Consider the following 22,649-nt stretch of genomic DNA (forward strand, 5'->3'; position numbering starts at 1 on the left):
AACCATCAGGGAACGTTATTTTCTGGTAATTAAAAAAACAGCCTGCAACGTTCTGGGAACGTTATTTTCTGGTTGCAAAAAAATCACGCGACACCACAAAAGACATTAGAAACGCATTAGAACCCATTATAATTTCAAAAAATTGAAATTGGACACGGTGTTTGGCACTTTAAAACGCTATTAAAGAAATCGGCTATATCATCTTCATTTCAACCTGCAAAAGCAAGCAAAGCACTAATAAACGTTAAAGCTATTATCGCTCTCAGATTCATGTTGATCTAAATGAAGAAGACTTCCGTTTACACTGAATTACCTTCCGTTTACACTGAAAATATCACGCACATCCATAAATGAAAACACTATGCATGCAAACTAAAGCTTGTCATATTTTGTATGTACAGTATGTGCGAGTGTTTAAAAGATGTGTATATACGCATAGACGTGTGTGTCCGCAGAGTTTATATGTATGTGCGAGTATTGTATGTGTGTTTTCACGCATCGAATTTATATGTTTGCGCGAAAAAGTGTATATGCATGCATTACTAACATAAGATGTATTGGTATGGATTTCTCATAAGTGCGCACATGTTTTTCATATGTGTTTGCTTGAACATCCAAAAGAATACATGTCAATCTGAGGAATGTATATATGTGTATGCACGCTGTTAAATATGTATTCATAAGCGCAGTTTGATTTAAACTCAATACGGCGCCTCATTAGGCTCTGTCTTTTTTGTGGAGCTAAATTACACTTATAATAACTGAACAATCATGATCCACTTTCCGTTTATTATAATAACTCACATCATTACACTCAGTTGTCCTCGATAATTCCATGTTATTTTGGTTGTCTTCAACAAGAGTCCTTACGCCACCTAGCGGACAAAACATGACACACTGAATCGCTAAAAAATGAGCACACGCTTTCGACATGAAGAGAGCACGTTCTTTTCGCCTGTTTGGACACTTGAAATACACGTTTTCACTGCATGCTTTGTTGACCTGACTACACGTTCATAACGTGCGTTTATCCGTCCAAAAACGGGCGTCGAAAACGCGCGTTTTTGGCAGGTTAAAACGCGCACTCAAAGCGTGCGTTTTCGGTAGCTCCCAAGCGCACGCCGAGAACGCGCGTTTTCAATAGCAAATCACACGTCAAGGACGCGCGTTTTGATACAAAAAGCGCACGTTTTCGACACGCGTTTCCCGACAACTCGAAGCGCACGTCGAGAACGTGCGTTTACATGGAAAATCACACGTCAATGACGCGCGTTTGCGGTCAAAACGTACGCTTTTGACGCGCCACTGTGCAAGAAGACGCCCTACCAGGCGTTTATGGATACTTTGGCTTTCCATAACTTGAATGCGGATCCGCCCCGGAGTCTTTTGCTATGTGGGGAGCGATAATAGCTTTAACGTTTTTTTGTGCTTTGCTTGCTTGAGCAAGTTGCAATGAAGATGATATAGCCGAATTATTTAATAGCGTTTTAAAGTGCCTAACACTGTGTCCACACCGGACGAGACAGACGCGACGCAACATGACAACCAGCGTGTGCTTAATGGATTTGTCGCGTCGCACCGCGCCTCATTCAGAGAGGACAAAATTTGAAATTTTAATGGGTTCTAATGCGTTTAGTGTCGTTTGTGGTTTCTCGTCGACACCGTGTCAGGTGTGGACGTAACATCTTCCTTCCCAGAAAAAATAGAACGTTCCTCTAACGTTATTTTTGGTTCCTTTTTGTGCTTTTGCAACCAGAAAATAACGTCCACTGATGGTTCTTTTTTGTTATTATTCTGCAACCAGAAATTAACCAGCAAATAATGTTCCCTTGTGGTTCTCTTTTGGTTCTCATGTCTGGTTAACGTCATTGACATGTGCAATACAGAAAATATAAGATAACGTTAACACGTGTTATACTGACTAAATTAAATTAATAAATGTGCCCTTTTATGGCTGAAAATAATAAACTAGTCCCCCCTAACTCCCGTCATTTAAAAATTAAGTGGTCATTTCGTTTTACCTCACCAACTAACACATTAGTTTAGCGGTTTATTTATTTAAAAAAAAAAAAATGAGAGTAAACTTATATTTTCGAGATTTTTGATTCATTTAACATTTAAATCAATAGACCATGATGTAAGGATTGAAACTCAGTGCTTTTGATTGTTATATCTACAGTTGTGTTCAAAATTATTCAACCCCCAGTGCTGTAAATGGTTTTAGGGAATTTAGTGTACATTTGTTATTGTATTCAGAATGAAATCCTACAAGGACTTCTTAAAGAACCATATGCACTGTAAAAAGTAATAAGTTGAGTTTACTTAGAAAACCTGTGGAAAGTGATTACCTCAGAATTTCCAAGTAAATTCATTCATCATTTCTGAGTTGGAGAAGCTACAACAACTTTGTAGAGTTAACTTATTTATTTGCAAAAGCTACATGAAAACCTAAGTAATTACAACTCAGAATAACAAGTTCAGTTGACTTAAATCTTTGAGTTAGGCTTAGTAGAGATAACTCAAATAAAAAAGTTAATTTAACATGTCTGCTTGTTCACATTACTAGAAAAATGTGTGGAAAGTGATTACCTTAAACTTCTCAAGCAAATTGTACTCAAAACACTGAGTTGTTAAAACAAAGACAGAGAATAGATTGTTGGTTCAAAAACAGGGTCATTTATTTGAATAAAACAACAGTTATTCAAGTCCATACTTGAGGCTTGACATGATTTTAACAAAAATGCACATACTGTTCTCCATTGCAAAATAGATCAGTCTACCCTTTTCACAAATGTAACTTTTTTATAAAGAGGTATAATGCAAATTTGGAAACAAAGTAGACTACTCTGTAAACTAATTAAGTACAGTTTATTTTCTTGTCTTGTCTAACAAAAATATATCTTGTCAAAAACACACTTCACATTAATCAAACTGTCAGGTTCGAAACAAGAAACAAAGTACATTTTCCACTACACTTTAGAAAGAAAGAAAAATCGCTGTCCCCTCTTCACAGAGGTAAAATGAAGTACTGAGGCACATTAAAGACAAAGTATTTTAGTAAAGAACACATTTTTTGTTCTCTTTATCAAACATCAAAAAACATCTAAAATGTTACTAAAACCAACCACTAAACATTAAGCATGTTTAACATTAACATTAAAGTGAAAGCTCACTTACCAATGTAAATTCTGTCATCATTTACCCACCCTCAGATTGTTCCAAACCTGTATTAATTTCTTTGTTCTGATGAACACAGAGAAAGATATTTGGAAGAATGTAAGTTACAAAACAAATCGCATCCCCAATTTACTGTCATAGTAGGGAAAATAAACACTATAGGAGTCGGGATGAGATCTGCTCAGTTTCTGACAATCTTCCAAATATATTATTTTGTGTTAAGCAGAACAAATTAATTTACATAGGTTTGGAACAGTCTGAGGGTGAGAAAATTATATAAGAATTTAAATATGTGGGTGAACTGTCCTTTTAAGTAAGTTTTCCAACAGGAAATAAAATACATTTTCAGTTGTGCTGTACCATTTTTGTAACTTAAAGTGGTTAATCATGAACAATGAAAATGCTCTGTCATGGCAGTTACATAACTGCAGTAGAAGAGTTTTGAGACTTGTGGCCAAGTGTCAAAAGCAACCTTTGGATGAAATGGAAAGTGTTCTTCAGTACTGGGGGAAACTCTAAATTCAGAGCATAAATGAGCCCAAAGAGGATGCACATGGCTTTGGGAAGATTTCCCAGGTTATCCATTACAATATTTACCTTCCAAAATAAGGGCAATGGATGCGGCATCAAGGTTTAGTGAGTACAGTATGGATTCACAGTCCTCAAGGATCACTGACACAAAATGCCGATTGAAATGCTGGACAACCCTTCTTCATCATCACTTTCCTAAAAACACCATAACAAAAATAAAGTCAATTAACATTACACATTTTAAAATAATAAATCGTTGTTTTCCGACATAAATTGTTTCGTTCCTTTTTGCCTTACATATATTTTACTTTCTTGCCTTCTTTTGACTTCTTTCTTTCACATCAGTTGTGACTTTATTCTTCTGTCTTAATTTCCAGCTCCTTCCATCTTTTCAATAGTCTCCTTTTTAATTGTTTTCTTTTCTTCATGCCATATTTAACTTTTTTTATTGTTTATTAACAAAACTACTTCCGTATTGTAAAAATCAATGGGATCCTCTCCGAGGAGGAGTGGGAGGCCATGAAGAAACAGCCTTTTGCCTTTCATTGGTGTCAGATTTCTGGAAAATGATTCAAAGTAAAGTTTAATAGCATTAACACAACACCTGCAAAACCAAAGAACTGGGATATGACTGTGGATCTTACATTATTGTCAACCTGTTGTGGAATCTTCTTGAGTTTACAGCCAATGTCTCCCCCTTTGGCCTCGAAGATATCAAGGAAACGTTGAAGGAAATGGTCAAGTTCTTGAAAGAATTCCCTTTGCAGGTTTTTGCCAGATATACGGCTGAACTCCACCAGAACCTAAAAAAATTAAATTAAGCAATCACTTTTAACGGGAATGTGCAAGTTTGGATTAAACATCACATTATCTAAACTGGAAGTAACATGGAAAAGACTTCAACTGCCTCTGATCAGGTGTTCTATGCTCTCTACATTTATGGACATTAAATGTAGAGTAGACATTGCTCTGAAAAGTGCACTGCACCATTTCATGATTTTTGAGATGATGCCTTAAATGAGACAAAAATATTGATTCTGTGCGGGGCTCCTCCAAACTGCACATAAGGCAGTGAAATATCAAAGGGGTGTCATCACATGGACGTGCTTGGCTACCATACACCTGATGTGAATGATTTTTCGTTAAATGCACGATCAGAGAATTAAATGATTTAAATGAGCACAGACAATCTGTGTGGAGACATGGGATTGGAGTAGTTCTAGTGTAGCCTCCATGTTTTAATCTGTAATGTTTCAACAGCTGAGCCCTCTTTTCACACGAAAACAAGCAGAATTTACATTTCCACCCCATGATTTTAACTCTTCCGAAGAAATGCGTAATTTAATGGTTTGTTAATGGAAAAATCGTAAATCGAGCATCACACTGTTCTTTTGCACGTTTCGACAAGTGAAAAGCTTTGCGGTTTTCACATAATAATAATAATGGTGGAACACAAACTAACGACAGATTAAACAAACTGTACTTAAAAAATGTTAGGTAAAAGTCGACGTTTTAAACCTAGCTAGTAAGGCACTGGTCATAAATGGCGGTAAGAGAGTAACCTTGCCTGAAAGAAAACTACTGAAATTAAAGTCAGACTTCCTGTTCATATATACGCATAAAAAACGTGAGTTAATATAATGACGACCGCACACACGATTAAAAAATAGATTTATAAGCAGGTCAAAAGCTTACCTATTTGTTCTGACAGTTTCAAAACACGATGTGAAGTTCTTCGTCTCTGTCTTCAATTGGCAAACCGTGCTGCGGAGAACGCACTTTCGCTATTGCGAATGCGCACACGAACATAGTCCGCCAACACAAAAATATGTTTAGGTCATTATTATAACAATTCAACATATATTATTACGATTAGATTGATTACGATGGGCTTGCAATAAGCAAATAATTTGGGTGTTTTGGTTCTTGATTGTAAAAAAGAGAAGATTCAGAATACACATTTGTTTGAGTTTTTGGAGATAGAGAGAGTTACAGTAGGTACAGTATACTTAAGTTGTTTAGTTTAACTATTGCATTCACCTAAAAGCTCACACAACACTGCATAATCAAGTAAAACCAACAAATTTGTAAAAATCAGTTAAGGAAACTAGGCTTACTGAGTAGATTCAGTTATTACTTTTTACAGTGTGCAACTAAAATGACATTAATTAGTTTTGTAATACAGTAGTAAATGTTTCTTTTGTGAATTCTTCATTGACATAATTATTCAACCCCTTAAAGACTACCACTCTGAAGAACAGAGGTTCAATGAAGTGTTTTCAATCAGGTATTGAAAACACCTGTGGATATCAGGGAGCACCAATTAGGCAGCTTTAAAATGACTGTGATACTCAGCTCCTTCTAGACATTTACTGGTGTGGTTACAAACATGGTGAGGTCAAGAGAATGGTCCAGGAAGACAAGAGAACAGGTGATTACTCTTCACAGGAAGGGCAATGGCTATAAGATTGCAAAGATGTTAAACATACCAAGAGACACCATAGGAAGCATCATTCGCAAATTCAAGGCAAAGGCACTGTTGAAACGCTACCTGGTCATGGCAGAAAGAAGATGCTGACTTCGACTGCTGTGCGTTACCTGAAGCGTAGAGTGGAGAAAAGTCCCTGTGTGACTGCTGAGGAACTGAGAAAAGATTTGTCAGATGTGGGTACTGAAGTTTCTGCTCAGACAATACGGCGTACCCTGCGTAATGAAGGCCTCCATGCCAGAACTCCCAGGCGCACCCCCTTGCTGTCCCCAAAGAATAAGAGTCGACTGCAGTATGCCAAAAGTCATGTGGACAAACCACAGAAGTTTTGGGATGGTGTTCTGTGGACTGATGAAACAAAATTAGAACTGTTTGGGCCCATGGATCAACGCTATGTTTGGAGGAGGAAGAACAAGGACTATGAAGAAAAGAACACCTTGCCTACTGTGAAGCATGGCGGGGGGTCAATCATGCTTTGGGGCTGTTTTGCATCTGCAGGTACTGGGAAGCTTCAGCGTGTGCAAGGTACCATGAATTCTCTTCAGTACCAGGAGATATTGGATGACAATGAGATGCAGTCCGTCACAAACCTGAGGCTTGGAAGACGTTGGACCTTTCAACAGGACAATGATCCCAAGCATACCTCCAAGTTCACTAGAGCATGGTTGCAGATTAAAGGCTGGAACATTTTGAAGTGGCCATCGCAGTCACCAGACTTAAATCCGATTGAGAACCTCTGGTGGGACTTAAAGAAAGCAGTTGCAGTGCGCAAGCCTAAGAATGTGACTGAACTGGAGGCTTTTGCCCATGATGAATGGGCGAAGATACCCGTAGATCGCTGCAAGACACTTGTGTCAAGCTATGCTTCACGTTTAAAAGCTGTTATAACTGTAAAAGGATGTTGTACTAAGTACTAAGATTGAATGTCACTTGGGGGTTGAATAAAACTGATAATGATGTGAGCTCAGAAAAGACATTTGTGGTTATTTCATTATAAATGTTATGTTATATTTGTCTGACCTACACGTGCCTCTTTGATTTAATTGTAAGCAGGATGACTGAATGATCATAGTCAATGTCAAACCGACCAAAACAATCAATTTCAGTGGGGTTGAATAATTTTGAACACAACTGTAAAGACGGATCGGCGCAGGTAAGACAAGAATAATGTTAGCCGGAAGATAATTAAATGTTTATTCTTTATTCTCAAAAAAACCTGCTTTAAATATTCTGTTGAAGTCATTGGTTATTTTATTTAAATATCTAAAATGTCTGATGTTCAGGTTGGCCTACACACAGTGTAGTTTTATTCTAAATGATATAGGCTACTGCGCTGTTCAAATCAGCTACTTCACTAATGAAAACGGAATTAATAGGCGAAAATAATTATATAATGCATTGATTTCATCCTCCATATTGTGTGTGATGATTTATTTTACTTATTTTAATTAGATTACACAAGCGATGGATAAAAACATAGCATGGATGTATTCCTCACTGACGTGTAGTGAGGCCAAACGGACCTGAGAAAAATATTTTAGGCAAACGTTCTGGGAACGTCTCTTTCCCAAAAAGTTGTTTTAGTTTTTGTAAGAATATTACTTTTTGTCCCCTGGTCTAGGTATTAATATTCTAAGGTTGAGAGTCTAATCGATGTAACACAAAGAGTTTCAGATCTGGGAACCAAGAATAACACAGACACATATGTGCAGTTCAATCGGAGTTCAAAGTTTATTGAATATAGTTCCAATATTTATATTCATAAAAGAGGAAGTAACTATGTCATTGAAACTATGTCATTGACCTATTAATATTATTCAAGTAAGTTAGTTCCTTGTTCTTAGAACTTCTTAGAAGTACATAAGTATTTTTAGCAAAATGCAGCATGATGTTCTGAACATTCTGTTAACTTGGTCAGCGCTTGAACTCAAGTAAGGTTAGACATAATTCATGTACAATATTCATTTATTCTATAACATTTCTCATAATATGATTTGTGAACAATAATCATTGCAATATATTTCACACAATATGTGTGGGAAACCCAAATTCTCACAGTTTTGTTTTTGGTTATCTTTAACGAAAAAAAGTTAGTTTCATAGTTTCTATAACGTTAGAGTAACGTCCCAGAAAGTTATGGGAACCAGAAAGTAAAAGTTCTCGCAATAATTTAGTTTTTCACCCACCCATGGCACGGGAAAAATATCAAAGTTCTCGCAAGAATTACGTTTTCCCTCACCCATGGCAAGGGAAATATCAAAGTTCTCGCGAAAATTCTGATTCCCCCACCCCCATGTCATGTGAACAATCAGTGGTTCTCGCAATACCATGTTACGTTAGATTTAAGAATATTATAAAGAAAATATAAAATTATAGGGAATATTATGAAATTAAGGCATGTTATTGTGACCACAATATCACCAAAAGCATACGGTGTGTGAAATTTTGAAATTTATTTTGTTTTATACAGCTATAAGAACCTGGGGTCAAATTGTACCTGGGTTCCCTTATTCTTCTCATGGAGTAGATCTAGTTATCTGCCCCCTCCTCCTTCATCAATGTTACATAGTCCACCTTCACATACTCAAGCATTTTCCCCACAAACACAATTAGGTCTTGTTACGCAATCTCATACAGTCCCATTGATTTCTAAAATCACTAATCACCCCTCCACTCAAATGCAATCATCATCGGCTCAACAATTTAGGTCCCCTCAACTGTGTGCTCATTTGCAGAGTAATACTATTCCTTTCTTACAAACCACATCATTTCAATTACCCAATGGTCCTCCGCATGTCGCCCCGCAGTACACAGTGGCAGGTTTATGGCAGTCATCTGCAGCCCTACCCAATTCTAGTGTGCCCGCTAATGTAGGTCCACGCGGTCAACCAAATCATGTAAATCCACTAGGAAACCCAGTTATAGGACACCCTGTTCCCTATATGCAACCAGCTGTGTCTATAACACCGTTGAATACGGTTCTACTTCCTTACCCATATTCAAAGCCATATTATGCTCCACCATCTGGTCATTTCCATCCAACTCCTCGAGTCCAGGGACATTCCTTTCCATTCTTGATGAATGATGACCCTCAAGAGTTTGTAATGTTACAGTTAGCCTTAACCAACCTGTTGTCACCCTATGAGTCAGAACATCACAAATATAATATTTTGTTAGATCATTTGAAACTTTCATCTGCTCGTGATTTGGCCCTAGCTTATGTCAATGACCCTAGACCATAGAGTATGGCTCTTTTGGCATTGCAACAAAGATATGGGCAGCCCCATCAGCTGGTTCTGAAAGAAATCAAGTCCTTTCTAGCCCTACCAAACGTGAGGTCAGGTGATACCAGAGCATTTAGTAGCTTTGCACTTAATTTTAGAGCTTTAGTAGATATGCTACAGACCTTGGGTCAAGCCCAAGCTGGATCTGAATTGTCGTGTACTTCCCATGTACAGCAATTACTCAGTAAATTGACCCCCGAACATGTGACCAACTTTGCCCACTATGCCCGTACTACCCTGGATGGTAGAAGTTATAATCTACTAGATTTCTCTGCATGGCTCCAAGACGAAGCTGAATGCCAATCAATGGTTGAATCTATGATGAGCCGCAGTGTCTTTTCACGATGGTAAATCAACTGTAGGAACTTCGCCATGATGTGGAGAAATTATGGCAGTTAGACGTTCTTCCTTTCAAGAATGAGAAGGTCATAACTAGATCCAAACAGGATCAAGACGCCATGGAATTATTGGTCTCAAAGACTAAAATAATCAAGGTAGATAATGAGCAAAGATATGCTACTCCTTTGTTACATATTGCACCTGCTGCACCACTACAATCTTCACTAAGTGCTGTCATGCCTTCACTCAAATGCGTTGAAAGACGTCTCCAAAGGAATCCCGAGTCTGTTGAGATGTATAACCAAGAAATTGCTAAACTGTAAAATCTGGCTACATTTCTAAAGTGGAACCCTCTCAGGATACATCCAGTGAATCATGGTATATTCCTCATCACCTTGTAGAGCATAATGGAAAACCAAGAATTGTTCTCAATTGTTCCTATCAATATAAATCTATGTCATTGAATGACCAGCTTCTTCCTGACCCACAATTAGGCTCTTCTCTACTTGGTGTTCTACTCCGGTTCCGCCAGTACCCCATAGCAATTAGTGGTGACATAAAAGCTATGTTTCACCAAGTGTGGCTGCTGCCAGATGATCGTCCCCTCCTACGCTTCCTGTGGAGGAATATGCAGAGATCCAGTGTACCTGATATTTATGAATGGCAAGTTCTGCCTTTTGGAACATCATGTAGCCCATGCTGTGCAATCTATGCATTGCAACGACATGTCAGCAACCAACAAGAGGGAAATGAAGACATCCTGAATTCTTTACTCCAAGCGTTCTATGTGAACAATTGTTTAGAGAGTTTTCCAAACATGCAAGATGCCAGGAACCATCTGGATAGAATGCGTTCATTGTTGATGAGTGGAGGATTCGAAATTCGACAGTGGATAAGTAATCGGCCTGAGGTTGTTGAACATCTCCCCAAAGAAGCAAGATCCGAAAGAGCTGAACTCTGGATCAACAAAGATCATTCGGACCAGACGGAAGGAGCTTTAAGACTGAGCTGGCATTGTTCCTCTGATTCGCTAAGCTATCAACCTCAAAATGTGGAGCGTAAACCCATCACTAATATTTATAGATGCCTGGCTAGACAGTACGACCCTTTGGGTTATATAACCCCTTTTACAACCCGAGCGAAAGTCATCATGCAACAATGTTGGTCAAAGCCTCGTGACTGGGATGATCCCCTTATGCCAGACCCAATTCAACGAGCTTGAATGTCGTGGTAATCTGAGTTTCCTGATCTATCACTGATCTTATTTCCTCGTTGTTACTTACCTCTACCATCAGAACAAATTACCTCTATAGAGCTACATATATTCTGTGACGCTTCAGAATGTGCTTACGGGTCTGTGGCCTATCTGAGAATGGAGACCGAGCAAGGCCAGGTGCACACTTCCTTTGTCATTGCAAGATCTAGAGTTGCTCCAAAAAGACCAATATCCATCCCACGTTTAGAACTATGTGCAGCTCTGACAGGTGCACAACTTTCTAAATTGCTACATAAGGAACTGACCTTATCCATGTCAAATACTGTCCTATGGTCCGATTCTACAACCGTCTTGTCTTGGTTACATTTAGATTAGATTAGATTAGATTCAACTTTATTGTCATTACACATATACAAGTACAGTGTAACGAAATGTAGTTTAGGTCTAACCAGAAGTGCAATTAGCAAGTGCAGGATATACAGTGTGAATAAATACAGAATACAATATTAGGAAAATACTATACAATGGGCAGATAACAATATAGACTATACAATAGTGCAAGTGACTTGAGTGTGCATTAGTTACAGACATTAGCTATTAAAGTTACATTGCAGTAGATGAGTTGATGCGGTTATTAAAGGTACAGTGCAGTACATGAGTTAGTGCAGTTATTGAAGTTACAGTGCAGTAGATGACTTAATGCAGTTATTGAAGTTACAGTTCAGTAGATGCGTTAATGCGGTTATTAAGGTTACAGTGCAGTAGATGAGTTAGTGCAGTTATTGAAGTTATAGTGCATTAGATGAGTAGATGCAGTTAGTTATGCAATAGATGGAGTAATGCAATAGATGAGTTTCAGTGCAGTAGAGAAGTTGGTGCAGTTATTGAAGTTACAGTGCAGTAGATGAGGTAATGCAGTTATGAAAGTTACAGTGCAGTAGATGAGGTAATGCAGTTATAAGAGTAGTCCATTAGTGCAAATGAGCATTCAGTGTAATATTCCTGGTGTGCAAGTGAGCAGTATAGAGGGCAAATGATGCTATGGGTGTGTAAACAGTCCGATAGAGCAGATACATGAAGTACTGGTGTGTACTGTTCAGTCATGCATGGCAGCCCTGTAGTGCAATGTAAACAATGTAATAGCAGCATTACAGTTAAAGTTATGAGGGGTAGTTGAATCAGTGGGAGCCAGGGTTCAATAATGAAACAGCTCTGGGAAAAAAGCTGTTTCCTAGTCTGCTGGTTCTTGTCTGGAGGCACCTGAAGTAGCAGGAGAGTAAATAGTCTATGAGCGGGGTGAGAGGAGACCTTGAGAATGCTGCGAGCTCGACGCAGACAGCGTTTCTTTTGGATGTCCTCAATGGAAGAGAGTGTAGTCCCTGTGATGCGCTGGGCTGTTTTCACCACCCGCTGCAGTGCCTTGCGCTCAGCAACAGAACAGTTCCCGTACCAGACTGTGACACAGTTGGTCAGGATGCTCTCTATCGTGCAGCGATAGAAGTTCACCAGGATAGTTGAAGACAGTTGGTTCTTCTTCAGTGTCCTCAGAAAGGAGAGACGCTGGTGAGCCTTCTTGACCAGGCATGAGGTGTTGGTGGTCCAGGACAGGTCCTCCGAAATATGGGTCCCCAGGAACTTAAAACTGGAAACACGTTCAACAGCCGTCCCGTTAATGTGGATGGGGTCGTGTGTGCCTCCTTTCGCCTTCCTGAAGTCCACAATGATCTCCTTTGTCTTGGAGGTGTTAAGGAGCAGGTTGTTGTTTGAGCACCATGTGGCCAGGTGCCGTACTTCCTTCCTGTAAGCAGTCTCATCGTTGTTGCTGATGAGACCAATCACTGTTGTATCGTCTGCAAACTTGATGAAGGAGTTAGGTCCATTCACAGGTCTGCAGTCGTGTGTGAAAAGGGAGTAGAGAAAGGGGCTCAGTACGCAGCCCTGTGGTACACCAGTGCTGAGGGTGATGGTGGTGGAGCAGATGTGGCCTAACCTAACAAGCTGAGGCCTGTTCGTCAGGTTTCCAAGTTTGATGATTAGCTTGGAAGGGATGATGGTATTGAATGCAGAGCTGAAGTCTACAAACAGCATGCGTGCATAAGTGTCCTTATTATCCAGATGTGTGAGCACCGAGTGCATCGCCATGGACACTGCATCATCTGTGCTCCTGTTGTTACGGTAGGCAAATTGGTATGGGTCCAGTGTGGATGGTAAAGAGTTTTTTAGTTGTGACAGGACCAGCCGCTCAAAGCACTTCATAACAATGGGTGTGAGTGCTACAGGGCGGTAGTCATTTAGGCATGTCGGGCTGGAATGTTTTGGAATGGGCACAATGGAGGGGGATTTGAAACAAGCTGGAACCACTGCTTGGGCGAGGGACAGGTTAAAGATATCCGTGAAGACCCCAGCGAGCTGCTCCGCACATGCCATGAGTACGCGACCAGAGATGCCATCAGGACCAGCAGCCTTGCGTGCGTTTATCCGGCTTAGTGCAGTGTAAACATCTGTGGAGTTTAGTGTGATGATTGGGTGGTCAATAGAAGGTGTGAGCCTGGTGGCGGGTTCCTTATTGTCTCTCTCAAAGCGTGCATAAAAGTCATTAAGCTCGTTCAGAAAGGCAGCATCTGTGGCTATGGGGGTGGAGTGGTTGGGTTTGTAGTCACTAATGGCCTGGATGCCCTGCCACATGCGTCGAGGTCATGGGAGAGAGAGATTCGTTCAGTTAAATCGGCACTTCGAGTGGTACTTGGTAAACGCACTGTATCGGATGAAGTCCTAAGGACAGTCCTTATAGAAATTGAAGGGGTACTAAATTCAAAGCCTCTTGGCTATGCTATGGTCCTCTTTTACCAGACGTTACTTACCAGGTCAGCAGCTCCGTCAGAAATGGTATAAAGAACATCCTACACAAAACGATTCCACCGTTGTACTTGGTATAGATTCCCAGCTCCCAAGAGCATCATGGCCCGTTGGTAGACTAGTATGCCTTTTACCTAGTCAGGATGGGCGAGTTAGAGTGGCTGAAATTCTTGTCAATGGTAAAACCTATGTACGTCCAGTTGCTAAATTGATTACGTTACCTGTGATGGAGGACTAATAGCAAATACATGACTGTCAGATCTGCCACCTTCCAAACTTAGGTTATTTAAACCTCCCTTTTGGTCCACGGTAATGGACTGTTTCGGCCCTTTCCATATCAAGGTTGGACAGGATGTTTTTGATGGAACACGCCACCAAGTCCTACATGTTCGGAACTACGGATACAAGTAACAGCTAGTATTCAACAATAACGGCTAGGTCTTTAACTGTATTTGTTGAGTAACAGTGCAGCCTTCAATTTGCAGGCTGTAATCTGAGATATTCTGTTTACGTGTTTTTGGTACTATAAGTAATATTTCAGTTTTGTTAGAGTTTAAAAGAAGGAAATTACCAGTCATCCAATGTTTTATGTCCTCGATGTCACGGTTCATAGATCTATGGTGTCATCTTTTTGTCTGTGTGTAGGTTGCAGGGTGTATCACCTGATTGTTCTGTGTGGGCGTCGCCGCTGATTACTGATCAGCGGCAGCTGCGGCTTATTACTACTTGTCTATTTAACGCCTTGTCTTTCGTCTCATGTTTGTCAGATCGTTGTTTGGAGTCCTGGTGTTTGTTCGGGTCCTCTATGTTTTGTGGTACCAGCTCTGGAATTCTTGTCGTTGTTCCTGTTGCCGGTCTGTTCCTATGGATTACCGTTCTGGAATTCCCCGCTCATCACTTCAGCCACGTTGACTCCACGGACACCATTGCTCATCAAAGTCCCGGTGTTACCCTCTCTCCTGCTGCTCATTTGAGAAGTCTTTTCATGTAGATCTGACACTATCGGGCGGGAAGCTCTATTAAAGGAATTATTAACTTGCAATTGCATCCGTTTTCATTGCCGTGACACTCGATGCACTCTGCCAATTTGGATAGTTTGAAGGAATCATCTGGTCTTGATGAGATATTTAGCTGAGTATCATCTATATCATCATAACAGTGGAAGCTAATTCCATGTTTTCTAATAATGTTGCCGAGGGGCAGAATGCATATGGAGAAAAGCAGGGGTCCTAAAACGATCCCTGAGGTAATCCATAATTTACTTGCGTTAGATTTGACAATTTCCCATTTAAATGGACATATTGATATATGTCTGTTAAGTAAGATCTGAACCACTGTAGTGCCTGGCACTGAATACCGGTATAATTGTGTAAACGATCTAATAGTATTTTGTGGTCTACAGTATCGAAAGCAGCACTAAGGTCAAGCAGGACTAAGAGTGAAATGTTACCATTATCTGATGCTATAAGGTCATTTGTTATTCTAACGAGTGCAGTTTCAATGCTATGATGCGGTCTAAAGCCAGACTGAAACTTTTCGTGCATGTCATTATTTTGTAGGAAGGTACACAGTTGAGTTGACACTACATTTTCTAGTATTTTACACAAGTACGGGAGATTTGAAATCGGTCTATAGCTTCCAAGTTCGTTGGGGTCTAAGTTTGTTTTTTGATAAGAGGCTTAATTACAGGCATTTTAAAAGGTCCTGGGACTTGTCCTAGATTAATTGACCAGTTGATAATGTTGTAAATGGGCTCAATTGCAACAGGCAGGGGCGTCACTAGGCCCTTTTTAAGGGAGCTTTAGTCCCCCCTAAACTTCTGCCCAGCCACCTAAAAATTATTCGATTAATTGATTTGTGATCGCTTCAGTCCCCTTTAAAAACTAATTTGAAACGGCAGCGTGATGCGTCAAGTTTCGGCTCCTCCCCTGACCTAAGTCTGCATGGATTCAGCGCGTTATTCAATCCGCAGGGGCGCCGAGCGGAGCGAACATCACAGAGTACAAGGTGTGTGTGTGCATTTATTGATAGATTGCTATGATATGACACCTGCATCGGTGCAGTTATTGTAATTACAGTTTACATAATGTTACTGGACCAATACACGGTTCGGTTCCTCATTCAATACCTGTACGTCTTCACTGCGTTTAGACCTTATCACATTGTGATAGTTTTTTTTTTTTCCAACAAAAATGAAGCGATTAACACCCATGCAAACATACTTTAGAAAACGATCATGATTTATTTTAATTTACTTTTTAACATTTAAAACACATTAAGGTGTATCTCGGCATAACATGATGTTACCATCATGCACAGAAATGGTTAAATATACACATCATTGTTTGAAAGCAACAAATGGCAGAGAGAGAGAAACATCATGTGGAGTTATTTTGTTTTGTTTTAATAAATAGATTTTTTTGTATTAAGTAATAATAAGTTAATCATGTTACATTAGAGTAAGAGTAGAGTAAAGGGATTTGTGTTTTATTTTAGGTAATTGATTTATAGAAGTGGCAAATTGATAATTCATGTTGTTAATTTTAATTAAACGTGTGTACTTGTGTTTGTACAGTGAATAATGAATCAGGAAGTCTTCTCACATCCAAATGTTTCAAAATTTGTTTACAGTGTTGTATATGGCTCAGTCAGTACTCCTACTCCCATATGAAATACAGGGAATACAATGAAATAGTGAATAGCAATAAGGCTAGTAGTATACAACCCTACCCAAATAGTCAAATAATATTTTTTTAATCATACCCTTATTGGGGGCTAAGCCCCCCTAAAATGAAAATCCTAGAATCGCCCCTGTCAACAGGTAGTAACTCTTTTAATCATTTAGTTGGAATGGGGTCTAATAAGCATGTTTTCGGTTTGGATGTTGCAATACGTTTAATCAAATCTTCCTGTGTTATAGGTGAAAAACACTGTTTGTATAAAAACAAATGACTTCAGTTAATTCCAGTCTTGTTTTCTGCATTTATTCAGAAAGTCAGTATCTAGACTGCCACCAATTAATTTCATAAATCTAAACATTTTCCAAAACTGTTATGATTACAGATGAAGTTAAAGTCAGGTGAGAAAATGCTGTCTCTATTTTACATGAATCCAACATACAGAATGAAAGTCAACCTTCACCAGATTACATTTTTTAGTTCATTTTCATTGTTGAAAGGGCTAAAGCATTAAACAAACACACATCACTATCATCTGTTAACTCTAAGAAATTATTTGTTTGTCAGTGATAATGGCATTTAATTAATATCACTTTTGTACCTGCATTTAATGTTGAACGTTGAACCACCATTGTCATCAATGTTTGCTTTAATTGAGCTCTTGAGTTAAGAGACAGAGTTTGCCAAACATAAGAATCAAACAGTAATACAATTATGAAACTTGATATTAATGTAAATGTTTTGGTTGATAAATACAAAGATGCTGTGACAGCATGAAGAGAAAACAAAACTGAATATCTTACTGACACACTTAGACACCAACACTTGTCAAATAAACCATAACTGCACTATAACTTCAATAACTGCACTAACTCATCTACTGCACTGTAAATGTATAACTGCATCTACTCATGTATTGCACTATAACTTCAATAACTGCACTAACTCATGTACTGCACTGTACCTTTAATAACCGCATCAACTCATCTACTGCACTGTAACTTTAATAGCTAATGTCTGTAACTAATGCACACTCAAGTCACTTGCACTATTGTATAGTCTATATTGTTATCTGCTCATAACCTCCTGTACATTAATGTTCACAGTATATAGCCTTCTGTTTATCTTGTCCATAGTACATACCGACTGTCATATTTTCATAGTACATGCCCATTGTATAGTATTTTCCTAATATTGTATTCTGTATTTATTCAAACTGTATATCTGCACTTGCTAATTGCACTTCTGGTTAGACCTAAACTACATTTCGTTACACTGTACTTGTATATGTGTAATGACAATAATGAATAATGAATCTAATCTAATCTAATAACAAAAGTGACAATCATCAAACTAATTCAGATAGACAGATGAACTGCAATGCATGCTGGGAGTCATGAAAGTTTGATGCAAGTATGTATTTGTAGTTTGCACTTAGATGTTCCCTATTGCTAAGCAACAAAACGAAAAAAACAGATATTTATGCCTCTTTCCTTGTACAGATGAAGTTGAGTTTGTGAGATCGAGGAAGACTGATCCAGAGATGATCTCCTCCAGACTGAAGCGCTCCAGCTCTGTGTTCACCGCTGCAGTCCTTCAGTTGAATCTGAACCCCTGGAGTCCAATTCTGATAGCAGACGACCTCTCCTCGTACCCAGATCCAGAGATTCATGAGACAGTAATAGTGTAACCCCATCCACACCTCAGCAGTCGAGGCCTGATGAAGAACTTCAGTCACCATGAGCTGAATCTCCTGTGAATCAACTGAAACCAGATCCACATGATTCTCTCTGCAGTATCTCACAGCTTCAGTCCAGCTTAGATTCTTCTGGATCAATATCAGCTCATCTGAACACACAAAGAACTGAACATGAGAACAAAACACAAACACTGAGACTGAACTAAGATCAGTTTCATCATGAAGAAACTTCTGTCATCAAACACACACATTGACTTTTATTAACTCACCTTCATGACACAAAAGTGTAAGCGTTTCTGCAGGGTACATCATTCCATTGACCCTGATCCCACATTATCACCTGTGTACAATCTTCAGAACCACCAGAATTATCAGGTTGACCAGACCTCCAGTATCTGAAGGCGGAGTCAGTGTTATCTGACCACTCCCACGAGTCTCTGAACAGACCAATCCAGACAGATCTCTCAGGATTATTAATGATGTTGTGGATCAGTTGATTGTCAGTCTGGTTCCTCACAGTGATCAGATCAGTATGAAACTGTCTGCAGAAACTCTGAGCTTTTCTCCATGTTTTAGTAGAAGTGTCAATGATGTATGATTTACTGTTGTCTGTTGAAGAAAATAAAGATTCAAGTCTCATGATTTTCATTCACTAACAGTCTAGACGTGAATCTTCAGAAACTCTTTTCTTCCGAACGTTTTGAGGAGTGCTTCATTTGTGAATCTGAAGGTGCCGAAACAAACTATAATAAATATGAGAGTGGAGGCTCTGGTCTTGAATTTGTATGAAACAGAAAACAGAAGCCTGTTTTATTTAAGGGTTTTAGTTTACACACAGGTTGAAACTGAACAGCTTTAGTTAAATTTAAAAATCATTTTAATTTGGTCAAGTTTCCATTAGTAATGTTTGCCAAAAATCATTAGTTCATGTTATTACGTTTTTTATATACATCCGTTCAAACTTGAGGCAAGACTTTAAAAGGAGACATCATATTAAAACCCCACTTGTTCTGTGTTTAAGTGCTATAATCGGTGCATCTAGCAACCCAGAAAACGTGAAAAATGAGAACCCCATCAAGTTTGTTTTGTTGTGCCTTTGCCTGCAAGCATGTGAGAAATTGAGCCGTTCAGATTTTAGTGTAACATTATAACTTGTCAACGACAAGCTCTTAAATCCACGTTATTCCACTGAGATCTCAGGTGCGCAATCCGTGGATTTTAGACAAACATAAACACACAATGTGAGCTCTGTTTGCTATGTCAGATTTTTTTGTCTCCGAACGAATGATTTAAGACATTTAAGACGAAACTAACAACAGAGGAATTAAGGAAACATAAATTACCTAAACCATAGCAGTACTTCATGTGTTCTGTGTCTTAACTGTGATGTTTATTATTGTTTTATTATGATCATGTGATGTTAAGTGAAGGTTTGCTGTCACTCACCATTGTAGCAGATGAACTGTGACGGCACATTACAGTCCTGCTGAAGCCATTTTTCATTTCTCATAACAGTACAGTTATGTGTGTCCGTCGATGATACAGTTTCCCAGTTCAGATATTTGACAGGATCACCCAGAGACCACTTCCATTTATAACCATCTGTTCTCTTCAGTCCAATCCAGACATACACCTGATTGTTGTTCACAGTCTTCATCAGCTCGTTCATGTCATTGATGTTGTTGACTGTGGCCAGATCTTTGTAGTTCTCTCTGCAGTATCTCTGAGCTTCATTCCAGTTCATCTTCATGTTTATATAGTGATAGCGGCGCTGAGAGCATTCAGATAATGAACAGAGAGCTGAAAGAGAGAGTTTTTATTCAGACACATTCACTCAGAGCTGATCGAAGCAGGAGTGTGGTGACAACACACAATCATCATTTACTGACGCAATGTTTGTATGGTTAAAAACACGTATTGAATCTGTTTCCAGTAAGACGAAGTATGACAGAGTTACACTGAGCAATAAAGCACAATTCAGATTATTAAATAAATCTTTTTTCAGTTTATTTAACATCACTTCGTCTCCTGCCTGGTGTTCTTCCCTTCAGCTTTGTATCTCCCTGATGTTTGGGTTATAGCAGACAGTTCTTAACTCTGGCCCTCGAGATCCATTTTCCTGCCGAGTTTAGCCCGAACTCTGATATAAAACATGTGAACAAGCTAATCAGCTTCTTTAGGAATAGATGCGTTCATCTTAATGCGGCGCTGCGCAAATCTATCAGCGTATGACAGAAGTACCGCAAGAGCAATTAAACTGCAGATTGCTCGGTACAGATTTGAATCGCTCTCGCTGTACTTTTTATTGCGATATGCCAAACAATCTGTGCAGCCCAACATTAAGTTGAACGCGTCTGTTCCTGAAGTCACTGATTAAACTCTTCAGGTGTTATATCAGAGTTGGGGCTAAACTCTGCAGGAAAATGGATCTCGCGGGCCAGAGTTGAGAACCACTGGGTTATAGTATTGACTCACAGCAGAGTTGATATTTCCTCATTTAATAAATTCCTGACAGAGAGAGATATCGTGAAACTGGACTAAAATTTTAGATCTATAAGATCTACAAGTCATATCCCAGAGTTGGATATAAGTTTTAAGACTCATTTTTCATCACCTTTGTTGATAGAAGATTTCAGTTCATTTACAAGTCAGATTTCATACAGTGTGACTCGTGGATATTTTAAAATCATTTTCAGTCTTTTATCCCTACCGGTTGCTACCTTTAAAAACAAGCCCAGCTAGCAAAAATAATGTGTCTTAGACCACTCCAGTCCACCAAGAATGGTGTCAACTGTAAAGCTTCATGTTGCAACACATCTCATACTGTTTTTTTAACATTTATTTTTGCTGTTGTTTTATCTCCATTCTTGAGAACCAGTTGTTCAGTTTAAATAATAAACTAACTTAACCGTATCTAAAATAAAACTTTGTTTGTAATGCAAGCTAATGTAAATGAAAAGCTTTTAGAGGATTGATGATTATATCATCTAGTTCCAACTTGTTACCCTGAAATAAATGACAGAACACAGTCAGTCAGCACATACTTTAACATAAGAGCTCAACTAATTGAAACACTATCAGTGTGACTTCTTACTGTTGATGGATTATTTCAGTGATTGTGGATGTTAACAGCAGGTGTTCATCATTAATGAGACAATGAAGTGATTTCTTAACTCAAACTAGGGCCTGTTTCAATAAGGAGGTTCAATCTACTCTAGGTTAAACCTTGAACTCAGAGTTGGTTTACTTAGAAGTTAGAAACTTTCAGTTTTTGTTTTCAGAACAGCTGATTTGAGTTAATTCAATTTACTCTGGGTAGGCTTACCCTGGGTTAAAGGCTTGCACCATGACTATAAAAGCCATCATCAATGGAGCTCCAATACTACAATTCACCATGGCAACAGTACCAAAAAATCAACATGGCAGCAGAAAGCGCTTGAGAGTGAGGAACACTTTCCGCTCTGCATACAGTGGATTTACTGATGTCCTGAAAATGACGTTTAAATGAAATGAAATGAAGTTTAAATTATTAAAAATTGATAAATTTACTAATAAACAAATCAATTAAATAAATGAGACCTGTAGGGTGAAGATACACTGATCGCCGGTTCGAACCCTGTTATGAGGAGATTTGAGTTGGAATGCAGCATGTCAAAATCAATTGTTTATTACCTTTATTGCTTCATTTCTGCATTTATGTCTGTATTTATTAATTTCTTTATTCATGCACTTTATTAAGTCATTTCTTATCCTCCATAGAAAATGATGCTGTGATGAGAATCACATACGGTGGCTGATGTTATTGATGTAAGGATGGATAAGATATATTTTGATATATCTATCTATAATGACTAAATTCCAGTCGGGTCCTAAATTGCTCTCCTGAATTCAAAGTACATCCCAATGAATGAATGCAGCCTGTTCATGAATCCTCTACAAAAGCACACATGACATATAATTCACTGAGCTGGTCTCTGTGTCATCAACATGTGTGCAATGAATGACTGTATTAATGAATGAATGAGTTACACCACTTGCTCTTTAAATAGGTAGCAGATTGAAATAAACTCTGGGTTTACCAAAGAAACCTGCTTCCGACCAGGTTAGGTTCACAGAGAAAGTTATTATGGTTGCTTACGGTGAGTAGCATATAAGTTACTTCTCTTTTAGAGACGGGCTTGAGTTACCTCACATTCTGAAATTGTAAGGCAGCTGGAAAAGTGCTCAGAACTAAGGTTGTTTGTCAGGCTATGACTTAAAACAATCAAACCCCATTTGTTGCTAGATCCTGAGGAAGGATATCCCTTCCTCCCATCAGTGGTTGATGTCCATGAACTGAACCCCTCTTCTTATCACACCTCTCTCATCCCCTTCATCTCTT

General features: G+C 38.8%; 1 protein-coding gene across 1 annotated transcript in view; it reads right to left on the reverse strand.

Annotated features, from left to right (window-relative positions):
* LOC130420433 (C-type mannose receptor 2-like) overlaps nucleotides 1-22,649 on the reverse strand; it is a 39,232-nt gene that overhangs the window by 10,876 nt on the left and 5,707 nt on the right. Inside the window, 6 exon segments of the mRNA XM_056747718.1 lie at nucleotides 3,884-3,903; nucleotides 4,353-4,511; nucleotides 18,056-18,417; nucleotides 18,538-18,548; nucleotides 18,550-18,877; nucleotides 19,715-20,068. Of these exon segments, the coding sequence (XP_056603696.1) occupies nucleotides 3,884-3,903; nucleotides 4,353-4,511; nucleotides 18,056-18,417; nucleotides 18,538-18,548; nucleotides 18,550-18,877; nucleotides 19,715-20,068 (1,234 nt within the window).

Source organism: Triplophysa dalaica, chromosome 5, assembly GCF_015846415.1.
Source record: "Triplophysa dalaica isolate WHDGS20190420 chromosome 5, ASM1584641v1, whole genome shotgun sequence".
NCBI lineage: Eukaryota > Metazoa > Chordata > Actinopteri > Cypriniformes > Nemacheilidae > Triplophysa > Triplophysa dalaica.